The sequence below is a fragment of the Panthera tigris genome, chromosome A1 (genome assembly GCF_018350195.1).
Source record: "Panthera tigris isolate Pti1 chromosome A1, P.tigris_Pti1_mat1.1, whole genome shotgun sequence".
Classification (NCBI taxonomy): Eukaryota; Metazoa; Chordata; class Mammalia; order Carnivora; family Felidae; genus Panthera; species Panthera tigris.
The window spans coordinates 141436886-141462092 of record NC_056660.1 but is presented as its reverse complement, the minus strand read 5'-3'; the positions used below and the strand labels follow the sequence as shown (position 1 = coordinate 141462092).

Sequence of the window (25207 nt, the reverse complement as noted above, 5' to 3'; positions counted from 1 at the left end):
AAAATATTAGCAAATTAAATTCCAACAATATATAAAAGGCTTATAAAACCATGACCAAGCAGGATTCATTTTAGGGATGCAAGGATGGTTTAACAAATTAATCATTGTGATACATACCACATTAGTAAAACAAAGGTTAAAATTCATATGATCATCTCAGATGCCGAAAAGGCATTTGAACATATTGGAGAACAATTTATGATAAAAACTCTCAACTAAATGGGTATAGAGGGAGTATACCTCAATATAATAAAGGCCATAAATGACAAATCCACAGCTAAAATCACACTCAAGAGTGAAAATCTGAAAGCTTTTCCTCCATGATAAGGGCAAGATGCCCATTCTTGCCACTTTTATTCATCATAGTATTGAAAGTCCTAGCCACAGCAATCAGGCAAGAAAAAGAAATAAAAGACATACAAATTGGAAAGGAAGAGGTAAAACTGTCAGTACTGCTAATGACCTGATATTAGATAGAAAACCCTAAAGGCTCCCAAAAAACTGTTAGAAGCAATAAATAAATTCAGTAAACTTCCAGGATACAAAATTAATATATAGAAATCTGTTGTTTCTGTACACTGTCAGTGTGCTAGCAGAGAAATTAAGACAACAATCCCATATACAAATTCATCCAAAAGAATAAAATACCTGGGAATAAGTTTAATCAAGGAGTTGAACAACCTCTACTCTGCAAAGTCTAAGACATTAGTGAAAGAAATTGAATATGGCACAAATAGATGTAAAGATATACTCTGCTCATGGATTGGAAGAATTAATATTGTTAAGTATCCAAACTACCCAAAGCAATCTACAAATTTATTGCAATTCCTATCAAAATACCAGTGGCATTTCCCACAGAACTAGAACAAATAATCCTAAAATTTGTGTGGAACCTCTACAGACCTTGAGTAGCCAAAGTAATCTTGAGAATGTAGAATAAAGCTGGAGGAATCATGGTTCCTGATTTTAAACTATTATACAAGCTATAGTAATTAAAAGAGTATGGTACTGGCACAAACACAGACACGTCGATCAGTGATACAGAATATAGCCCAGAAATAAACCCACACTTTCCTGGTCTATTAATTCGTGATAAAGGAGGCAAGAACCTACAATGGGAAAGAGACTGTCTCTTCAGTAAATGGTGTTGGGAAAACTGGACAGCTACAAAAAAAAAAAAAAAAAAAAAAAAAAAAAAAAAAAAAAACCAAGAAAAAAACCTGGGTCACTTTCTTACATCATATACAAAAATAAGCACAAAATGGAATAAAGACTTAAATGTAGGACCTGAAACCATTAAATTCCTAGAAGAAAACATATGCAGTTTGATATCAGATGCAACCATATTTTGGGATGTGTGTCTCATAAGTCAAGGGCAACAATAGCAAAAAAAAAAAAAAAAAAGGGTACTACATCAAACTAACAAGCTTTTATACAGTAAAAGAAACCATCAACAAAAAGAAAAGGCAACATAACTGAATGAGAGAAGATACTTGCAAATGATATATTTGATAAAGTATTGATATCCAAAATATATGAAGAACTCAATACATGTCAACAGTAGTAAAACAAAATGCAATTAAATAATTGACAGAGGACCTGAATAGAGTTTTCCAGAGTGATACAGATGGCTAATAGGCACATGAAAAGATACTCACTGTCACTGATCCTCAGGGAATTATAAACAAAACCACAATGAGATACCAATTCACACCTGTCAGAATGGCCATTATCTAAAAGAAAGAAATAACACATGTTGGTGAGGAAGTGCAGAAGAAACTCTAATGTACTATTAATGGGAATGTAAATTGGTACAGCCACTGTGGAAAACAGTGTAGAGGTTCCTCAAAATATTAAAAGTAGAATCAACATATGTTCCAGCAAATTTATCTTCTGAGAAATTTATCCTAAGAAAATGAAAACACTAATTCAAAGTTATGTCTGCACCCCTAAGTTCATTGTAGTATTGTTTACAGTAGCCAGATAAGTAATCTAAAAGTGAATCAATCTAAAAGTGTTGATCAGCGGATGAATGGATAAAGATGTTTCTCTCTCTCTCTCTCTCTCTCTCTCTCTCTCTCTCTCTCTCTCTCTCTCACACACACACACACACACACACACGAGTGAAATAATTAGCCTTAATAAAAAAATGAAACCTTGCCATTTGTGATAACATGAATGTACCTAGGGAGTATTATGCTGAGTTCAAATAAGACAGAAGGATAAATACTGTATGATTTCATTTACATATACAGTGTAAAAACCAAAACAAACAAAACAAAACAAACAGGCTTATAGATAGAACAAACTGGTGCTTGCCAGAGAGAGGCAAGTTTCAGGGATGGATAGAATTGGTGAAAGGTATTAGGAGGTAGAGACTTCTAATTATAAAATAAGTAAGTCATGGGGAGGTAATATAAACATAGAGTTTATAGTCAATTCTACTGTAATAAGTTTGTGTAGTATGAGGTGATCATTTTGTAAAGTGTAAAAATATTGAATCACTATGTCATACACCTGAAAATATGGTATTGTATGTTAAGTACAAATCAGTAATAAAAAAAGCCTTTCCTGTTTTGGATAACAACCCTTTATCAGATGTGTCTTTTCCAGTATTTCTCCAGATCTGTGATTTGTCTTCCCTTTTTCTTGACATTGTCTTTTGCAAAGCATATATTTCTGATTTTAAATAAATCCACCTTCATGAATTACTTCTTTTCGTGTTTTATCTCAAAGTCATCACTGTATCCAGGTTCATCTAGAGTTTGCATGTTATCTTTCAGAATTTTACAGTTTTTTGTCTCTAATTGCCTGTAAACCTATTTGAATGAGCTTTTGGAGTATTAGGTCTGGTTCTAGCTTCATTTTTTTTTTTTTTTTCATGTAAATGTTCAGTTGTTCCAGCACCATTTGTTGAATGACTACCTTTTCCCCCATAGTATTGACTTTTCTCCTTTGTCAAATATCAGTTGACCCCACATGCATGTGGGTCTATTTTTATGTTCTCTGTTGAGTCACGTTTATCTGTCTATTTCACTAGTAATGGATTCCTTAATTACTTTTTACTTTTATATTACTTGATTACTTTATAGCTTTATAGTAGATCATGCAGTCAAACTCACTGTTTATATTTTTAATTATGAAAAAATTTAAGAATCACAGAGGTAGCCAACAGTCCATTGAATACCCCTGTATGCATCACCTAGTCATCATACTCTCGTTTTAATTTTATCCCCCTTTCCACTTCTACTTCCAGATTTTCCAAAAAATTCATGATGTTCTAGATATCTAGATATAGATTATTATATAATTATATCTAGATATAATTCCATTTATACCTATTCAGAATGAATTTCTAAAACACAGTATCTTCACTTTGAGGAAACTAGTAAGTTGGTTCCTGTTTCCTAAAAGAGAGTTAAAGTTTTTTTTTTTTTTTTTTGAGCGAGGGTTCAGGTTGAATGTATACTTTTTTTGAAAGTTAGAGAAAGTCTATTGTGATACATAGTTTTATTTTACACACACACACACACACACATATTGTAAACTCAGGAAAATGTAGAATTCGTTTATAGATACAGCTTTATAATACTCATTTTATGAATTTTATCACATACATTTTATGTATTTGCTTCTTGATAACTAGGGCTTTTTTTTTTTTTTTTTTTTGAGTCACCTAACAGTTTTTCTTAGGAAAGTATCCTTAATTCTTTGTCGGTTGTTTGAGATGCTCATCACCTTGGTGCTCTTATAGAAATAACATTTCAAGTCTTCAGTACACATTCACCTGATATTAGCAAAGGCATTATTTGTTCTTCTGTAAAAACACCTGATTTTTCTTTCTCATGTATTTCTTATTTATTTATATAACTATGGACATAGAGATACTTATTTTATTCTATGGGTGATAAGCTAATACTATTATTATTTATTTTGTTGCCCAAATTTTTCAGCTTTGGCCTCAGGGAGTTTGTTTGTTTAAATTATTTTTTACTTTCTATTACTTTGGAACCATCCATTTTCCCAAGGTGCAAAAGAATAGGTTTTTAAAGGTTCATTGATTTTTTTTTTATATAAGTCAGATTTCTTTGAAATGTTTCTATTTTTTATAAGTCATTTCAGCAACTTATTCAAGTAAAGGTGAAATTACTCAATGACCATGTGGTTTGAAAAATTGCCAACATAAACCACAATATAAAATGATCTAATTACCATCCATTAGAAACCCCATTGTGGTAATGCATTTCTCCAGGCTCAATAGAAATAATATATATAATAAATGCTCTTTTTTTAAATCATATTGATGTAAACACTTGTAAAAACACATTTCTGTTTTCCTGTTCCTTCACAGAGAATGAAAGATATAATATTTTCTTTTTTCTTTTTAAGTTTTACCTTTAATTATCTGTATATCAGAAAACCAGATTATTAAGATGGTTAACATTATATGTATAATATACTCTGAATAGGTCTTTAGGATAATTTTTAAAGGCTTCATAATAGCCCCCTCAGTTATGTAGGAGAGGCCTTTCTACTTAGTTCTAAATTCACAGATGCATTACATAAATGTATTCATAGATGTATTACATAAACTGCTTCATGTCAGTTTTTAGATAAGAAATATATTAGAAGGTACAGAATAAGTTATAAAAATTAAACAATTTGACTAAAAAATTAAAAAAATAGAAATACCATATGATCAAATAATTCCATTACTGGGCATTTGCCCAAGGAGAATGAAAACACTAATTCATAAAGTTATATGCACTCCTGTGTTTGTTGTAGCTTTATTTACAATAGCCAAGACATGGAAGCAACCTGAGGGTTCATTGATAGATGAATGGGCAAGGATGTGTGTGTACATACACACACACATAGAAATACTATACTCTCTTAAAGGATGAGATCATTTCATTTGTGACAACATGGATGGACCATAGGTTATTATGATAGGTGAAATTAGATTGAGAAAGACAAATACTATATGATTGCATTCATATTTGAATCTAAAAAAACAGATGAACAAACAAAGAAAAAGTAGAATCTGGCCTATAAATACAGAGAACAAATTGATGGTTGCCAGAGGGGAGGAGAGAGGAAGGAAGATAGGCAAAATGGACCAAATGGGTTAAGAGGACCATGAGATAGAGGTTTCCAGTTATGGAATGAATAAGTCCTGGAAATAAAAGGCAAAGCCTAGGGAATATAGTTGGTGATATTGTAATCATGATATATTGGTAACAAATGGTAGCTGGAATTGTGGCAAGGGTAGCATAGTCAAATCACTATATTGCATACTTGAAACTAGTGTAATGTTGTGTTTCAGCTATACCCCCCAAAAACCAAAACAGTGCCACTCTTCTATTTTATTTTGAAAAGATTTTTTTCATTGAAAATAGATACTAAAAAATAAAATATTTCTAAGTACTGCTTTCAAATATGCATGGAAATATTTAAAGTTTATTATCTGGGCTGTTATCTCTATGCACAAATTTTCCTCTTTCTGATCTGTTGAAATTACGACAAATGTAAAGTTAGTCAGATTTCAAAAGATTGCTGTATTAACTCTACAAGTAGTTGCTGAAGTTGTAACACCTTATGTCATAATGATATTAAAAAGTGAATTTCATTTTTCTATAAAAGATTACTGTGTTGAATTCCTTTTCAGACTCTCGATCTTATTCACTTAATTTCTTGAACGTATTATCCATAGTTATTTTATAACCATGTTAAATTTTTGTCTATTATCTCTGTTTTCTCTCCTCTCTGTTATTTATTTATTTATTTATTTATTTATTTATTTATTTATTTTATTTTATTTTATTTTATTTTATTTTTAACATTTTTTATTTATTTTGAGAGAGAGGAAGAGAGAGGGAATGCAAGTGTGAGCAGGGAAGGGGCAGAAAGAGAGACAGACAGAGAATTCCAAGCAGGCTCCGTGCTGTCAGCACAGAGCCCGACATGGGGCTCAAATTCAGGAACCATGAGATCATGACCTGAGCTCAACCATCTGAGTCACCCAGGTGCTCCTCTGTTTTTATATTTTTTCTTGATTTATATTCACATCATTGTGTCTTTTCTTATATGCATATTTTTAAAACTTTGTATTTTTTTAATGTTTACTTAGGAGACAGACCAAGTGCGAGTGGGGGAGGGACAGAGAAAGAGGGCCAAAGTCGGCCGCTTAACCGACTGTGCCACCCAGACGCACCCCCCCCCCCACTTTTTACTTAATATCATGTTTACCTTTTGAAATGGAAACAGAATCTTTACCCTGAATGACATTGTCTTTTCTTCCTTCCTCCTTTCTTTTCCTTCTTTACTTTATGAAAATTGTTGAACTAATTTGAAGCTTTAGATGATGAATTTTGGTTTGCTTGTAGAATATTACTGGGTAAGGGTATCAACAATCTGATTTACTTTATCATTTCAGTTATGGATTGAGATAATTAAAAACTGGGTGTTAATTTTAGCATCTTTATTCTCTAAAAGACTCTCAGGCTTTATTTATTTATTTAGCTTATTTTAATTAATTAATTTTTAAGACTCTCAGACTTTTAAACTAAAGAGTTATTAGGACTTTGCTTTTGGGGGGATCTTGACGTCCAGTTTTTGTTTCTGTAGTTTTGTGAGTCTCCTGAAAACTCTAATCAGATTCTAGGCCTCTCAGCCTCCTATTAGGTAATAGCATGTGTTTATATGGTTTTAGGGGAAAGCAATTGCAATTCTCATTTGGATTTCTATGTTTACTACTTCTGGGTCTTGCCTACATAATTCATCCCTGTTCCTTTAGCTTGTTAGTACCTTCAGATATGTTTCATGTTTTCACCCTAGCTTTTCTAGTTCTTACTAGAAGGGTTTGTTTCATATTGCCTATTCAGCCATTACTAGAAGCAGAACTCTATAATCCTGTATTACCTGTTTTTAAAAAGTGATCTTTAGGGGCACCTAGGTGGCTCAGTCAGTTAAGCATCCTACAATTGATTTCAGCTCAGGTCATGATCTAATGGTTCGTGAGATTAAACCCTTTGGGCTGTGTGCTGGCAGCCTGGTTGGGATTCTCTCTCTCCCTCGGTCTTTCTCTGCCCCACTCCTGCTCATGTGCACTCACTCTTAAAATAAATAAATAAACATTAAAAGTGATCTTTAAAGACTTTATTTATGATGAAATTTTTGTCACCAGAATTTGGGACTTCTTCTAAGTATCTATATCTAGCATTGATTAAAGTTATTTCACTGTAATGAATTCTCCAAATAGTACATCATGGTCAAAATGAAGCATTGCACAAGAGCTTTATGTTATATTTGTAAATTCTCAAATACAAGACAATTTCTTTTCTGAGGGAAATTTTGGAGATAAAGTTTTCTTTATATTTGGCAAGTTGGGATATTTGATTTGAGGATAATGGGGGTTTTTTTAAATTTTTTTTTAACGTTTATTTATTTTTGAGACAGAGAGAGACAGAGCATGAATGGGGGAGGGGCAGAGAGAGAGGGAGACACAGAATCGGAAGCAGGCTCCAGGCTCCAAGCCATCAGCCCAGAGCCCGACGCGGGGCTCGAACTCACGGACCGCGAGATCGTGACCTGAGCTGAAGTCGGACACTTAACTGACTGAGCCACCCAGGCGCCCCTAATGGTTTTTTTTTTATGTGGTTTCTGGAAAGAAAATTTCTTTTTATTTTATTTTTTTAATTTAAAAAATGTTTTTTGAGGTGGGGGGAGGGGCAGAGAGAGCAGGGGCACAGAGGATGCAAAGTGGTCTCTAGGCTGACAACAGTGAGCCCAGTCTGGGGCTTGAACTCATGAACCGTGAGATCATGACCTGAGCTGAAGTCAGTTGCTTGATCAACTGAGCCACCCGAGTGCCACCAGAAAGAAAATTTGTTAACCAAAGCAGTGGTAATAGCTACTATTTGAGTGTTTCATATGCACAAGGCATTGTGTGCCTTGTATAATCTCCACTAAACGAATCAATCTTTATAAACACTTTTATGACAGATACTTCTTTTATTCCCTTTTATAGACAAGTAAATGAAGACAAGGAGAGGTCAAGTAATTTGGCATGGTTATAGAGCCAGCACTGTTAGAGAAGTGGTGTGATGTAGTATATACCCATTTTGGTTGTATGCACCTAGCTTCCATTCTGTTAGGGCTAATGTCTCTTCTGATGGATTGAAAACCTGTGAAAATATAGCCAGCAGCAGCACAGATGCAGATATAAATTGTTAGAGATTGGTTCCCATTCTGTGTGGAAGCCCTGTCTTGTTCATTAACCTCATAAAAACATCAGCCCTTCATTTATCAATTAAGCGATGCAAATATGTCTTTTATTAAAATAATATAATTGAACTTTAATAAACTGTGTTAATTAATAATGAAGGAGACATGAAATGAGTAAATACTTAGTGAAAGCAGCTTTTTATGTGCATGAGGATTTTGGTAGCTAGAGGGTGTTAATACAGCATTTTCATCATATATCAATTTCAAGTAGAGCTTGAACGTTTGATTAAAGTTGACTAAAGATGGTAGGTGAGTGCTTATGCTTAGAGGACATGATTATTTGGGTATCATTATATTAGTTTACTAATGCACTTAACAGAACTGGTTTGGCTTGGAGCTCCATAAAGGAATAGTCATTCAAGTCTGGCCTTGATTTAAGAGTGTATCACCTCTTTCGATAAGTGGCCTGAGGTGATTGCTGAAAATCATTCACTTTTCACTTTACCCAGAAAACCCTACAAAGTCATGCAGATCAAGAGATTCAAGTCTTCATGTTCACTTTAAGAACACACATGAAACTACCCTGGTCATCAAGGGTATGCATATCCAAAAAGCCACCAAATATCTGAAAAATATCACTTCACAGAAGCAATGTGTGCCATTCCATCACTACGATGATGGAGTTGGTAGGTGTGCCCAGACCAAAAATAGTGGGGCTGGACACAGGGTCGCTGGCTTAAAAAGAGTGCTATAATTTTTACTGCACATGCTTAAAAATGCAGAGAGTATTGCTGAGCTTAAGGGTTTAGGTATAGATTCTCTGGTCATTGAACACATCCAGGTGAACAAAGTCCCCAAGATGCAACATAGAACGTACAGGCCTCATGGTCAGATTAACCCATACATGAGCTGTCCCTTCCACATTGACATGATATTTACTATAAAAGATCAGATTGTTTCTACACCAGAAGAGGAGGTTGTGCAGAAGAAAAAGACATCCCAGAAGAAACTGAAGAAACAAAAACTTAGGTGCCAGGAGTAAATTCTGCATAAAATAAATGCAAATAAAAAAAAAGATTACTTATTTCAATTACAGTCCTCCCTTTTTTTTTATTTTCCTCTCTTTTAAAGGACTGGGAGAGAAGTAAAATTGACTCTCAAACAACACAGGTTGAACCATGCAGGTCAATTATACATAGGTATTTTTCAGTAACTGTAGTTCATTCAGTCCTGTATGTGTATTTTCTCTTATGATTTTCTTAACATTTTCTTTTATATAGTTAACTTTATTGTAAGAATACAGTATGTAATACATATACAAAGTATATGTTAATTGATTGTTTATGTTATCAATAAGGCTTCAATTAACAGTAGGCTATTGGTAGTTACATGTTTTGGGAGTCAAAAATTATACTCAGATTTTCAACTGTGTGTGGGTCATTAAACCCCATGTTGTTCAAGGGTCAACTTGAAGTAGTTTATTTTGAATTGTGCATTCAAATAGTGAAGTAAACAGTCAGCAAAACTAAAAGGCAGTCTATGGAATGGGAGAAGATATTTGCAAACGACATACCTGCAAACTCAGCTAAGTAATGGGCAGAAGACACAAATAGACACTTTTCCAAAGAAGACATCCAGATGGTTAACAGACACATGAAAAGATGCTCAGCATTGCTTATCATTAGGGAAGTACAGATAATGTTATAATTTCTAGTTTACTTTTGAAGGTGGGTATTTAAAAAAAACTCCTTTTGTTTCCAAAGAGTTCTTTGTTGATGTCTGTATTAGTTTGCTAGATCTGACATAACAAAATACCAGACTGGGTGACTTGATGAATCCATTTATTTCTCACATTCTCATAGTTCTAGGAGGCTGGAAGTTAAAGATCAAGGTGTTGGCAAGTTTGGTTTCTCCTGAGGCATCTCTCTTTGGCTTGCAGATGGCTGTCTTGTTACTATGTACTCACATTTGTTTTTTCTCTGTGCCACCATTGGTGTCTTCTTATAAGGATACCAGTCCTATTGGATTAGGGTCTCACCCAGATGGTCTCAGTTACACTTAATTACTCCTTTAAAGGTCCTAGTTTAATGTATAGTCACTTCCAGAATGAGGTCTTTGACATGTGAATTTGGAGGGTGAGAAGTACAGTTCAGTCCATAACAATACCTTTTGCCCCTTTTTAAATTGAATTCATTGTGGGTTTTTTTTGTGTTTTTGTCTTACTGTTGAGTTTTGGGAGTTGTCTTTATATTCTGGATACTAGTCCTTTGTCATATATGTGGTTGCAGATACTTTCTGCCGGTCTAGAATTTTTTTATTCTTCTTTAGAGGGTTTTTCATGGAGCAAGAGTTTTTAATTTTGATGAGATCCAAATGTTCTCTGTTATGGACTGTGCTTTTGGTGTCAAGTTTAGGAACTCTTTACTTAACTCTATAACTTTTAAAAACTGTTCTGCCATGTTAAAGTAAAAATGATTAGAGATCACAAAAATTATATATTTTTTTTTGCCGCGGGGAATTTGTGAATTTACAGAAAGAACATTCACTTGGAAGAATAGAAGCAGGTTAGTCATGAACAAAAGAAATGGTTCCTTCATGGGTCCTTCATGGGTTTTCCTCATTTTTACAGCTCATCTGAGTAAAAAGCATTGGTAGGTTTTATTTTGGACTATATTTTAAGGATGTTTATATAGCAAGCAGCCTTGAAAAAGAGAGAAACTGTTTCCCTCCTGGACAAGGTTAGCTTACCTGGTAGCATCATGATCTGCTTGGTTATCCCAGCTAGGAATTTGGGGCATCCTCATTAAGTGTTTCTATTTCTTCCTTCACATTCACTCAGTGCATCCTGTTGATTTCAGCCTCTGAGTAGTTATTAAACCTATCTGACATTTTCATCCTTATCACTAATCACTCTGATTCATTACCTCATCCTCTCCAGTGTCATTTCTATATTACTGCTTTCCAGATTTTTTTCTCTTTGTCTTTAGTTTTCAGAAGTTTGACTTAATATGTCTTGTTATGGATTTATGTCCGCCTTACTTAAGGTTTACTGACCTTATTCAATATGTAGTTTTATTTCTTTTGCCAAATGTAGGAATTTTCCAGCCATTATTTCTTAGAGTACTTTTTCAGCCTTTCTTTCTTTCTTTCTTTCTTTCTTTCTTTCTTTCTTTCTTTCTTTCTTTCTTTCTTTCTTTCTTTCTTAAGTTTATTTATCTTTGAGAGAGACAGAGACAGTGTGCGGAGGAGGGGCAGAGAGAGAGGGAGACACAGAATCCAAAGCAGACAGCCATTGTTTCTCAGAGTACTTTTTCAGCCCCACGCTTTTTCTTCTGTTTCCAAGATTCAGATGACAAGAGGTGTTATTTTGTTATAGTTCCCTAGGTCCCCAAAGTTCTGTTTTTAAGTTTTGTTTTTGTTTTTTTCTTTGTCCTCAGTCTGTTTTTTCGCTGTTGTTCAGATTGAGCCGTTTCTATTTCATTATGTTTGAGTTCACTGATGGTTCCTTTTTTCCCTTAATACTGCTTTTGATTGTAGTCATTGTTTAATTTTGATTCTTGTGTTTTTCTTTTTTAAAGTTTATTTATTTATTTTTAGAGAGGGAGAGAGAGAGAATCCCAAGCAGGCTCCACGCTGTCAGCACAAAGCCCGACATGGGGCTTGATTTCACTAACCGTGAGATCTTTATATATTCTGTTTCTTCAGATTTTAACTCTTTGCTAAGACTTTCTGTTTTTTCATTTGTTTCAGGAATGTTCCTCGTTGCTCATTAAAGCATTTTTATGATGGCTGCTTTAGAATTTTAATCAGATCATTCTAATATTCCTATCATTTTAGTGTTGGCTTCTACTGGTTATCTTTTTTCATCCAGTTTGAGATCTTCCTGGTTCTTGGAATGATGAATAATTTTTATTGAAACCTGGACATTTTGAATATCATGAGATTCTGGATCTTATTCAGGTCTTCTGTTTTAGCTGGGTTTGTTTGATACTATTTCATTAAGGAAAGGTGGAGTGCATGCTGCCTTCTTACTGCTAATCATGGTAGCAGTCCAGGTTCCCCACTCAGCCTCCATTGATACCTCGGGGAGGTTGCACTCGCTGTTACTGTGGGTAAATGGGGGATTTCTGGCTGCTTACTAATTCTCTCCTGATTGCTCTCAGGCGGGGAGGGATAGAAATGCCTCGTTGTTCCCCATGTTTCCTGGGATAGTGTCCTTGTTACCACTGGGTGGTGGTGCTACAAGTCTTGAGTGTCCTCAGTATTTTCTTACACTAGCTCAATAGGGAGGGTTGAGGTCACTTTGTTCTTGATGGGAGGACTTAGATATGCAAGTAACCTGCTTTGTCTTTATTGGCACCGTGGGGATGCCTTGTTATCTCCTGGTGGAGATTAAAGTCTTGGGCTGTGGAGGCCTTTTCTGACATCACCCCAGTGGGTTGATTGAGGCATCTCATTACAGCTGGGGAAGCTCCCACATCACCCTTTGCCAGTAGGGGTGGGAATGAGGCCTTAGTTTTTTTTTCCCTCTATCAGTAGCTGTACGAGAGCAGTTATTTTCTGAAAAATTTTGTCGTGCTAGATTTTCTTTTTCTTGGTCCTTTGGCTACAGACAGTAGGCTTTTGGAGGGTTTGTTTCATCTGTGCTTGGCGTTTTTGGGTTATCAGCTTCTCTAGCGCTCAGCTGCTTTGATATATGACTAAAAATGAAAATCCAAGGAACTTACTGTTGTTTCATTCTTTGGGTCATGGGGTCCATATCTAGTCTTTCTTCTCTCTCCCTTTCCCTGCTTAAGTTTGTTTCATATGTAACATCTCCCGTTTCTAGTTGTACATAGTGAGAGGAATAGGGAAAAGTACATCTACTCCCATCTTTTCAACAGTAGAAAGTGTGTTTCAGGTAGTACTTGATAACAGAAATTACCTGTAAACAATCGTTGGATTAGATCGAGGTGGATATTATTGTCTTTGTATGCTTTTTGTTTGTTTTTAAGACTAAATGCCTCTAGGCAGATTTTATTGGCAGAGATACTAACGCATTCAAGTTAAAAGTACAAGTCAAAAATATAGAATCAACCCCTGGATATATATAGGTACCAAACAGAGTTTTTCTTGACAACACAGAGACTTGTTACTTAATCACTCGTTTTTAACCTGTCAAGTTTTATTGCGATTTCTTTTATGTGTGCTGCAGTTGAAACACTTCTCTTTATTCTGACCCTTTGATCCATTTACACACTGACTGATAATGCATGGAAATAGTTTTCAGGTTTTAGGTAGTCTCGTCTTATAGGCTTTGTTAGAGTCTCATGTTCAAGTTTTGCCTTTGGTCAGCTATAGATATATCTGTGAGGATTTAATATTTTCAGAGGTTTACTATGTAATATAAAAGAAGTATTATCTATAGCACTAAAAGACAGTTACATTGTTATAAAAAGCAAGGCCTTTCTTTTATACAGGTAGCATAGTATTTTCAAATCTCTTTAACAGTAATATTCTTCAGTAAAATACTAGAGTAGATGGTAAAAAGAAAGTTTTCTTTTATTTGTTTCTTATAGGAAGACGGTTTAGAAGACGATGAAAAGAATTTCTATGACTCTGATGATGACCAGAAGGAAAAGACTGACAAAAGGAAGAAGTCATATACTATGGATCCAGACCATAGACTTTTAATTCGGAATACAAAGCCTTTACTTCAGAGTAGGAATGCAGCGGTATGTTAAACCTTACAAAAATCATGGGTTGTTTTTTTTTTTTAACAGTGGTTAAAAGTATGTAAGTTCAGTAAACAAGTCTTTATTTTTTAGTGTGCTACTGGATCATTTGTTTGTTTATTTGTTTATACATCAAAAATCAGGCTTTTATTAGATTACTTGGCTTGGTAGTTATATACCTACTGGACTTCATTTACTTTTTTGTGGTTTTGTTAATTGGCTTTTCCTAAGATGTTTCTCAGTGGATTGGAAGACTGCATATTTCTGTTACTTAGTTGTAATTCAGAGCACTTAATCTGGTATCAGTCCATAATATTCATATGAACCTTGTAAGAATTTTTAAGAGGCTAACATAGAAAAAAGCTCTTAGCATAACACCACATACATAATAAATTTTAGTTGGTAGGGTTGACTAACAATTAAAAATCATCTTCATTTGAGTCCTGAGCTTGTTTTATTTTGTTTTACGTCTTCTTATTTTAAATATACTTTATATTTCAAAACAATACATGTACACAATAAAAAATTAGGAAGTAGGGACTAGCAGAAATTTAAAAAACTTAAAATATCATATTCCAGTCATTCAGAAATCACTGTATAATATCTTGATGCATTTTCCTCCAGATCCTTTTTCTGCATAAATATACGTATATTCACATGTGTGTATATCTACACATACATATTTTTTAAACTAAGATAAAAATCATACTGTATATAGTACTTTTTAATCTTTTTTTCCCTAGTCAGTCCTCTCTATTTCAGTAAAATTTCATCCCATTTAATGCCAAGTTATCTTAAAGTATCTTTTATAAATAGATAATCTAAACCAGTATCTCTTGCACCTGGTTGTTATTGTTTTTAAACCTCTCAAGTCTTGCAGAATACTCTTCTGGGTTTTCTCTTTGCTTCTTTATAGTGCTATTTAATTTTTTCTTCTGTACCCCTGTTTTACCTGTCAACTGGAAGTTATATCTAAACGTTAGATGGAGACAAGTAAAACATTTTCTTAATATTTTTTAATTAAAAGTGTTCTTAATTAATTACTGTTTAACTAGTAAAAACTTAGAAAATGTGGAACTGTACTTGAATTACTTAAGTTTTCTGATGCTTGTGAATTTAGAGCTTAGAGTTTTGTATATGTATCCTAGTAATCAGCAGAAGTTTTTTTCTTATACCTCAATTTAATTTCTATATCACTATTAAATAACCATACACAGTAATAAAAAATATTATTTTACTAATGTTGTAAAATATGATTCTGTTTCACTGAGCCCAGCTTGGCCAGCTTGTATTTAAGTAGCTGTAACTTACCACCTAAAACCCTTCTTCATAATTGACTCACTGTTTAACTTTGCCTTGGGAATTGATTTTATGATCCAAATACTTACTGATCAAAAATGTTCTTGAATGGTGAAACAAATAGAAGTAGCTTGTATTTCTTGTCCCAATATGTTTTGATTCCCTGCTTACTTGATTGTGTACCAAATGGACACAGTTCCCTTTTTGTCCCAGTATGTTTTGGTGTCCTGCATATTTGATGCTGCCAAATACATGTAAAGCCTGGCTTGAAGGATTGCGAACAGATTTCTTTATTTTAGCCCTGTTCTCAGTTAAAGGAGCGACTTTGAGAATTTTTTTTTCAGGAAACTTATTTGGTCAGTGCTGTGTAGGTTGAATTGCAGGCACGGGGCACTGGAAACAGTGTTGGGAGGCTGTTCTAACGGTCTAGATAAGGTGATAGTGGTATCGGTAGTTAGGAATAGAAAAGGGCTTATAAGATATACTTTTATCACGAATGTACATCATGTAACTGTAGAAGGCCTATCCAATTTGTATGTTTCACTTATTTTGGACTTTGGAGATATGGGAGCTTCCGTCTTACAGAGCTTTTACAAATCAGACTACAAATTTCAAATTCTGGTTATAGAAGAAACTTTAAACTGTTAGATTTGTAAATACTGGGGGAGACTAAGAGTATGTAGCCCTTGAGGGCTTGAGGGAGTGCCCTAATTAACATATGAGAGGAGATGACATGCTAAGTGGCATCTAGAATCTTAAAAGCCTTGACCCATATAGAAAGTACAGTTTATCTTCTTTCCAGTAGCATTTGGCTTACTATTTTTAACAGAAGACGACTTAATTATTTTCTGTAAAATACGTGAAAAGAAAGCTTCAGCTTTTCTGTTATGTACTAATACTTATTAGCCAGCTGTATGCTTTAATATTTTAAAAATATTTATTTATTTTTGAGAGAGAGAAAGCATGAGTGGGGGAGAGGCAGAGAGAGGTGGACATAGGATCTGGAGTGGGGTCTGGGCTGATAGCACAGAGCCCAGTAAAGGGCTCGAACTCAGGAATCGTGAGATCATGACCTGAGCCAAAGTCGGATGTTTAATCGACTGAGCCACCCAGGCGCCCCTGCTTTAATATTTTTTTAAATGACTATCACCTACTTTAGATTAAAACAGTCATGAATTGAGATTTTATTTTATTAGATTTTAAATTCTGGAGAGTTTGTTCTGTAACTAGAGTGTATTTGTGGATCATAACTGAAGAAATAAAATATCCTTAAACTCCTCAAATTCCCAATATCTGAAAGCTATAAATCAGTCTTACAAAAAAAAGTACAACAAAGTGCCAAACAACAGTGCATTTAGGACTCTGAGAACAGTATTTTTAAAACATATTTCTTAATTTTAGAAGGAAATTATCTCAAGCATCCTCAGGTATTGTATACTCTTTAAGCATATGTAAAATCCCTGCTATGTATTTGTTACTACTTTATAGACTAAGCAGAAGTAAAGTAGTAGTGATATATTTTCTGAGCTAAAGGCAAGATGATGTAACTATTTCTGCATTTGTCACAAGTAAAGCTGGATAACTTTCCAGTTTGGACTTTTGATGTCTAGATCTAAGTGTAGAGTCATGTAGGGGAAACATTGTACTCTTATAGTTTATCACCTTTATAATGGCTTTGAAGCAAAGACTATTTTTAAGTTTCTGCATTTTAGAGAAAAAGAAGATCATTTCAAATGCTGTTTTAGAGGAATTGTTTTAATAGAATTCGTTTAATTATAACTTCCACATACTGATTTTTTTAAATGTTCAGATTGTTAGTTTTGTCCTAAAGTATCTGGGCTTCATTTGGAAAGGCATGCTTACCACTTTTAAAATATTCCCAATTTCAGAGCAGAAGCAGCAGTATTAAGAAGAATAGGGGATTTGGAGTGTTGTATCAAGCTTTGCTTTGTATTGCCAAGCAGACTTTGGGTAGTTCATTTAACATCTGTTTTCTCATAACATCTATTTTCTTTTCTGTTCTCTCCTCTGTATTAGTTTCCTAGAGCTGTCATAACAAATTACCACAAACCAGGTGAATTAAAACAACGGAACTTTATTTTCTCACTTTTTAGTAGGATATCAAAGGGTTGGTTCCTTCTGGAGGCTCTAAGAGAGAAACTGCTTTTTGCTGGTGTATAGTGGATGCTAACAGTTCTGCATTCCCTGGCTTACAGATTCTTCCCTCCAATCTCTTCCTCCAATGTTCACACTGCCTTCTCTGTGTCTGTCCTTTTATGTCTCTACTAAGGACACTCACTGGATTTAGGGCGTACCCTAATCCAGTGTGATCTCATCTCCATCATTATCTTAATAATATCTGCAAAGATTTTATCTCCAGGTAAGGTCGTATTCTGAGGGTAGACATGAATTCTTGGGAGAACATTCTTCAGCCTGCTTCAAAGGGTAGCAACATATCCATCTTACTTCACATGAATTTTGCTGGAGTTAAAGAAACAATTTGTAGAAATGTACTCTGAGACTGTAGCAAATGTACTCTGAAACTGTAGCATGCTCTCCCGTGTTCATAGCTCTTGTTTTCATACTTTATCTTTTAGGTGGTTATGGCAGTTGCTCAGCTGTATTGGCACATATCACCAAAATCTGAAGTTGGCATTATTTCTAAATCACTAGTGCGTTTACTTCGTAGCAATAGGTAGGACGTGATTTTATATGTTATTTCTTTTGTATTCCTTCAAAGGTAATGTTTGAATAAATGTCATCTGTCTTTCAGACATTTATTACATGGTTTTGTATTATATCAATAAGATTTCATACTTAAGGGATCATGATTAAAGCCTTTACATAATTTATCTCTAGGTTAGAGATAAATATAAAATGTTTTTAACCTCAAGCCCAAAGAGATTGAAAATGTTTTGGCAAAGTTTAATATCAGATTTTTATCATTTGTTTTGTTTACTGTGTATTAAGAATTATAACATTGTTTCAGCTATTTACCTTACCCTGAATATATTGTTAATAATTAGTTAAATTTAAAATTTTTTTTCAGTGAGTGCTTACCTCTACTAATAGAGTTGGGCGGGGGGAAGATGCATATTTATTTTTGTCTTTAACGTGACTTCAGCACCATAACTATTTAGCCCTGGGCTGACTTTTGCCATTCCTTAGTGAGGTCCTTTGTGTTACTGTTCTTTTCTCTTCTTTTCCTTTTTATCAGTTCAATAATTTTATTTTCTACAGCCAGCTCAAAGGTTATCAGAGGATCTGGAATGCATCTTTCACATGAAGCTTTATACCAGATTCATTTCTACCTTCATGTCTTAGCTATTTGGACATAAAAGAACATGACGTTTTTTTTTTTTTTTTACTCTATCTTTTCACTCTAGTCATAATTCATAATTGAGTGACACAGTGAGCATCTTACCAAGAGTTTATGTTAATACTGTGGTTATGTTTATTCCCTTAGCCCTAAGAATACTTTCCTTGCATGTGTTCAGAGAAGCTACAGTATTGGCTTTACATCTTAGGAGTTACAGGATTATAAAATTGGTTTTTAATTTTCTAATGATGAATCAAATCCTATTTATTAATAATTTATAGGAAAAATGTGTTTAAAAAGAAGATATTTAAAAGTATCTAAAATTTACTAAAAACTTTTTAATATATTCAAGTTGAATGCAATATGAACCTTATTGCTGTTTTTTTTCTTTAATATAGTGTTTACATAAAGATACGTAATTGGAAAATATATGCAGTAAAAATTCTCCTTTAATTTCTAGGGAGGTGCAGTATATTGTCCTACAGAATATAGCAACTATGTCAATTCAAAGAAAGGTACGTACATTGTGAACACATAATTCAAGAGAGAAATGAATGCATTAGTATCATAAATGTATTTATATATGTATTTTTTATAATCTAGGGTATGTTTGAACCTTATCTGAAGAGTTTCTATGTTAGATCAACTGATCCAACTATGATCAAGACACTGAAGGTATGCATGTGCTTATTTTTCAGGTGTCCTTAGTACACGTTTACTTTGAAGATATTGCTGTAGCTTCTAGTATCTGCAAAATGGAGACCTGCTTCTTAAAAAACACAGACACACTTAGGGATTTTCTTTATGCTTTCTCAACTGTATTATTATATCCACTTTCTGTGCTGCATCCTAATAGTACAGACTTTATACATGCTACCTGCACCTTGAATAACTCATAGTATACTGAAGGAGACAGTCATGTAAATAGATAATTTCAGCCCTAGTGTGTTTTCATGATATTATATAGATTTGAATTGAGTACTGTGTAGAACAAGAAAGATGGGGTTAATTCTCTAGGATTTAGAAAATACTTGTAGAAAAGTTGATGTTTAAGAGGATCTTAAAAGAATAATATTTTTGTGAATTTTTTTATTTTGGTTGGTAGATTGGGAATTTGTGGGGTTGGGAGTAGGACAGAAGAACAGTTTATGCTAACACAGAGATTATGAAAGAGTGTTGTGTTCAGGGCATAATAACTGCAGAACAGAGTGTAGTTAGGGATATAAAGCTATGATAATTAAAACAATGTGATATTGGGGCGCCTGGGTGGCTCAGTCGGTTAAGCGTCCGACTTCGGCTCAGGTCATGATCTCATGGTCCATGAGTTTGAGCCCCGTGTCGGGCTCTGTGCTGACAGCTCAGAGCCTGGAGCCTGTTTCAGATTCTGTGTCTCCCTCTCTCTGACCCTCCCCCGTTCATGCTCTGTCTCTCTCTGTCTCAAAAATAAATAAATGTAAAAAAAAAAAAATTAAAACAATGTGATATTTAGACAGAAAAATAAGTGGGATGGAATAGAAAGTGTGGAAACAGATCAATGTGTATGAAAACGTACTATGTAATAGAGAACACATTACAAACCAGTGCGGGAAGGATGGACTTCTCAGCAAATGTTGGAATGATTGGGTATGCACATGGAAACTGGGTTTAATTATACAAAAATCTAATACACATCCAAATTGAAGGATATTTTAGGAGTGCTTGGGTGACTCAGTTGGTTAAGGGTCCTGCTCTTGATTTCAACTCAGGTCATGATCTCGCGGTTCATGAGATCAAGCCTCATGTTGGTTTGTGTGTTGACAGCATGGAGCCTGCTTAGAATTCTCTGTCCCCCTTTCTCTCTGCCCCTCCTCTACTTTCTCCCCCCCCCACCAAATAAATAAACATTAAAAAGACAAATGGAAGGATATTTTAGAAAATAATTGGTTTCTCATCATCCAAAATGTCAAGGTTATAAAGGTCAAAGACTGAAAAAGTTTCTGGCTGAAGGAGACTAAAGATACATCTGAATTCAATGTGTGGTATTGAACTGGATCCATTTATGTTATAGGATTGAGATAATTTGTAAAACTTAAATGGGAATATGATTGCATGTGTCAGTGTTACTTTCTTGATTCTATTGTGTTCTGTAGGACAATGTCCTTGTTTGTAAGGAACATACACAGAAGTCTTTGGGGATGATGTGGTATCAGATTGGTAACTCTCAAATGATTCAAACTAAAATAGTTCTTATTACTTTTTCTATATGTTTGAGATTGTTTTTAAAAAATTAAAATGTTTTCATCAAAATAAAATAAAGTCAAGCCATAATCTGGGAAAAAAAATTCCCAGTACCTGTATCTGAGAAATGACTAGGACTCAAAAAATATAAAGAACTTCTACAGTCCAACCCTTTTAATTGGAATGTTTAGACTATTTATTTATGTATTTATTTATTTATTTATTGTTTATTTTTGAGAGACAGAGCACAAGCCAGAGGGGGACAGGAGGGAGACACACACACACACACATACACACACACACAGAATCAGAAATGGGTTCCAGGCTCTGAGCTGTCAGCACAGAGCCCGGCGTGGGGCTTGAACCTACAAACTTGAGATCATGACCTTTACTGAAGTTGGTTGCTTAACGAACTGAACCACTCAGGCACCGTGGTTTTTTTTTTTTTTTTTTTTTTTTAAAGTTGATTTATTTATTTTGAGAGAGAGAGCATGCAAGTATGAGTAAGGGAGGGGCAGAGAGAGAAAGAAAGAGAGAGAGAGAGAGAGAGAGAGAGAGAGAGAGAGAGAGAGAGAGAGAGAAAGAATCCCAAGCAGGCTCTGCTCCATCAGTACAGAGTCCAACATGAGACTTGAACTCATGAATCATGGGATTATGGCCTGAGCCGAGATCCAGAGTCAGATGCTAAATTGACTGAGCCACCCAGGTGCGCTTAGACCATTTATTTTAAATGTAATTATTGGTATGACCATGTATATGGAGCATGATATGACCATGTAGCTACATACATATATACATCTTGTGGTTTATTTTCTGTTTATGCTATCTGTTCTGTTCCTTTTTTCCTTTTTCATGCTTTCCTTCAGATTTTTTGAATATTTTTTGTGAGTAAAAACTGGAACTTTCTTAGTGAGTCTTTTGGAGAAGCACTTGTAATTGCATATTTCTTATAACTGTAAATCCAGAAGAGAGAATTAAAATGTCCCAAGTATTTAGGATGGTAGAATGAATGAGAACAAATCAAGAGAATTAATTAGTATCTGGAAAAACAGAGATATTACATGGAAGACGAGTTGTTTTCTAGCTTTATTAACAAAGAGGGGAAAAAGCCCAGCCACCTCAAATTGTTTAGGTTAATTAGATATAGGGGTGCCTGGGTGGCTCAGTTGGTTAAGCATCCGACTTTGGCTTAGGTCATGATCTCATAGTCTGTGAATTCAAGCACATCAGTCTCTGTGCTAGCAGCTCATAGCTTGCAGCCTGCTTCAGATGCTGTGTCTCCCTCTCTATCTCTACCCCTCACCCGCTCACACTGTCTCAATCTCAAAAATAAACCAAAAAAAATCGTTTTTAATTAAATATAAATTGTAAAGTTGGGACAAACAGGGAAGATGTAGGATTCTCTTTTTTCCTAATTATTTTTAAGCATTATATAATTATCTGTCTTCTCTTTGGAGATGTAGGAAGACAAAAATTCATCTGAAGGGCATTATGCCTCAGAATACTTGTAACAGTGTGACTTTTGTTAAAAAAATAAGTGACCTTTGTATTAAATGCCTAGTCCTTATTAAATTAATCCTTTTTATTTATGTTTTAAAATGGTACTCTTTTCTCTACCCTAGCTTGAAATTTTAACAAATTTGGCAAATGAAGCCAACATATCAACTCTTCTCCGAGAATTTCAGGTTTGTATATAATGCTAATTATAAAATAACTTACAAAATATTTGTTCAGTTTACAGTCAAATATACATCATTCTCAGTTTAGAAGTAGATAATTGTGTTAAATAAAATAGTGATTTGGGACAAGTTTGAGAACTAAAATTTATAAATTTTCAAGAATAAACATTAACTACAAATTCAAAATTTAAGGGACATAGAATAGTAATCCCCTTCATGCTTTCATTGAATTTAAAAGACTGGTTTATAACTGTGGTTTGTTTGTTTGGGTTTTTTTTGAAATTATGTTATTGGTAAGGATTCCATCTCTCTGTGCTGTCATCAGTATCAGTCTATACTCTGCATTCATGAAAATAGCTTCACTTCTTAACTGCTTGTCCTGTTTCATTGACCTATATACTCTTTTAGACAGTGTCCTCTTAGCTTTATGTACTTTTGGTCTAAAATTTCTCCTGTCATGATGTTTTTATCAGTGTTTTCTTTTGTTGTATTTATTTAAGCCATTAATGCTTTTGGATGAGGTGCCTCTCAGCTATACACCCTTAGAAGAGTGTTATTCAAAACTTACCTCATGAATATAGCCTTCATGTTGGAATGGTCAGGGCTGGACACTTAGTTGGTAGATGACAGCAATAGAAAACCTAATCTTAGTGTTATGGGTTTTTATATTTCGTCAGCAGTTTTCTTAGTAAAAATGTGCCACATGCTACACACAAATCAGTTTTTGCCAACTCCCAACTTTTATGGATTTAATTTACTTTGTTGCTATAATCTTCCTGTATACCCATTTTAAATTTCCTTTTAGCTAAATAGGCATTGTATTTTCTTAACTGTGTGATCTTATACTTTCAGCAGAAGTAGTAGAATATTATAGCATGTCTAGGATTTATAATTTCAGAACTGGATTACTGTACTTTCATGCTGTGTGTTTTCCTAGGAGGATGACTTATAAAATTAGGATGTTATGGCTATTCAGTCATCTTACGTTTATATATGCCAGAAAATATAGTATCTCAAGTTCTTATTCAGTAATCTATAGCTATAGAACATTGTTTGGGTTTGATTTTTACCTCATTTTTAGAGATTTGCTTTTTTTTTTAAGTTTTTAATTTTTTGTCTCAATGTTTGTGTTTGCCCTTTTCTTATTGTGGGTAATCTTTTTGGGTAGCCTTTTGCTGTGAACCTACTGCTTATGTCAGGTTTACTGGGGATGTAGACAGTGAGTCTCAGGTAATTCTATAGCATTGTTTAATTGTACACAAGTGATACATTGGACCTATTTCAGAATATTGGTGATCTACCGATTTCATTTAATTTCATTTAATATCAGGGCATAAGGTCCTTTAGTTAGTCAGACTTTCTAATACATTCTTTATGTATCCACTTTTTATCACTGTTAATATTTGTACCTCATTTGTGTGTTTTATGGGTTATGTTTATAGATATGTTCAGTTTACTTACAATAGTAATTTTTTGAGTAAAATAGAGAATTTTTCTAATGACGTATTCTGATTGAGGAAATTAGGTCATCAAGTGGGAAACAGTTTTAAATACAATTGACCTCTCCTCCATGGAACTAAGAGAATTTGTTTTATTTATTTCTTTAGTATTTATCCTGTTATTTGTACTATTTTCACAAAATTTGTACGGTTTTAGATATTCTTAGGTTTTTCTCTTTGGCACCATTTAAATGTACATCCTCGTTGGCATGTTAGAGAACCAGTGTTAATTGTACATTATGTTCTTCTCATTTGAGGTTGGCAGTCTTTTTTTTAAAAATTCACTTGAGGGACGCCTGGGTAGTTCAGTCAGTTAAGTATCCGAGTCTCTATCTCAGCTCAGGTCTTAATCTCATGGCCGTGAGTGCAAGCCCCACATTGGGCTCTGCACTGGGCTTGAAGCCTACTTAAAAGAAAAAAAAATTCCATTGAGGGGCACTTGGCTTGCTCAGTCAGTAGAACATGCAACTCTTGATCTCAGGGTTGTAAGTTTAAGCCCACGTTGAGCGCAAAGCTTATTTAAAAAAAAAAAAAATTTAAAAAAAATTCAGTCGAACAGGGGATTTTAAATTCTGTTACATATAATATATAAATATGCATATTTAAAGTATACTCATTTCTGTAAACAATAAAAGCTGAATTTTAAATTAAGAAATTTATAATCAAAGTGAAATTCGTTAGGGTTATAGTAAATTTTGTAAAGATCTTTTAACTTTCTATTATTAAATCAGTTATTTTTAAGTTTATATAAATATATAGTTTACATTTATATTTTTAAAATTTTTTTAGTTTTATTAATTTATTGGGAGAGAGAGAGCAGGGGAGGAGCCAAGAGAGACGGAGACACAGAATCCAAAGCAGTCTCCACACTCAGCGCAGAGCCTGATGGGCGGCTTGATCCCATAAACCATGAAATCGTGACCTGAGATGAAATCAAGAGTCGGTTGCTTAACTGAGCCACCCAGATGCCCCTACACTATATTTTCAAAACGTTCTTTTAAAGAAAATCTATTTCAAAACTGTGGCATTTTGTTACAAAATGAATATATATAAAGTCTTTACTGAACTACTCACTGTAGCTATTGTAGTTTTATTACATTCAAATACCATTTTGGAAGTAAAATGTTTGTCAGTGGTATATTTGTCCTTTTCCTCCTCTTCTCCCAACTTTAGATTTAGTGTCTCTGAAAAAGCAACCCTTTTTTTCATAGATTCACAGATGCTGCTGGTTAAATGAACTGAAACCTCCAAAGA

At 34.1% G+C, this 25207-nt stretch overlaps 1 protein-coding gene across 10 annotated transcripts in view; it reads left to right on the top strand.

Annotated features, from left to right (window-relative positions):
• The window catches only part of AP3B1 (adaptor related protein complex 3 subunit beta 1), a 259225-nt gene that overhangs the window by 103181 nt on the left and 130837 nt on the right, over nucleotides 1-25207 (top strand). For all 10 annotated transcript variants that reach the window (XM_042988960.1, XM_007079816.3, XM_042988982.1 and 7 more), the window contains 5 exons: nucleotides 13785-13940; nucleotides 17837-17934; nucleotides 19019-19073; nucleotides 19162-19233; nucleotides 22398-22460. In XM_042988960.1, coding sequence (XP_042844894.1) covers nucleotides 13785-13940; nucleotides 17837-17934; nucleotides 19019-19073; nucleotides 19162-19233; nucleotides 22398-22460 — 444 coding nt within the window. The remainder of the gene's footprint in view (nucleotides 1-13784; nucleotides 13941-17836; nucleotides 17935-19018; nucleotides 19074-19161; nucleotides 19234-22397; nucleotides 22461-25207) is intronic.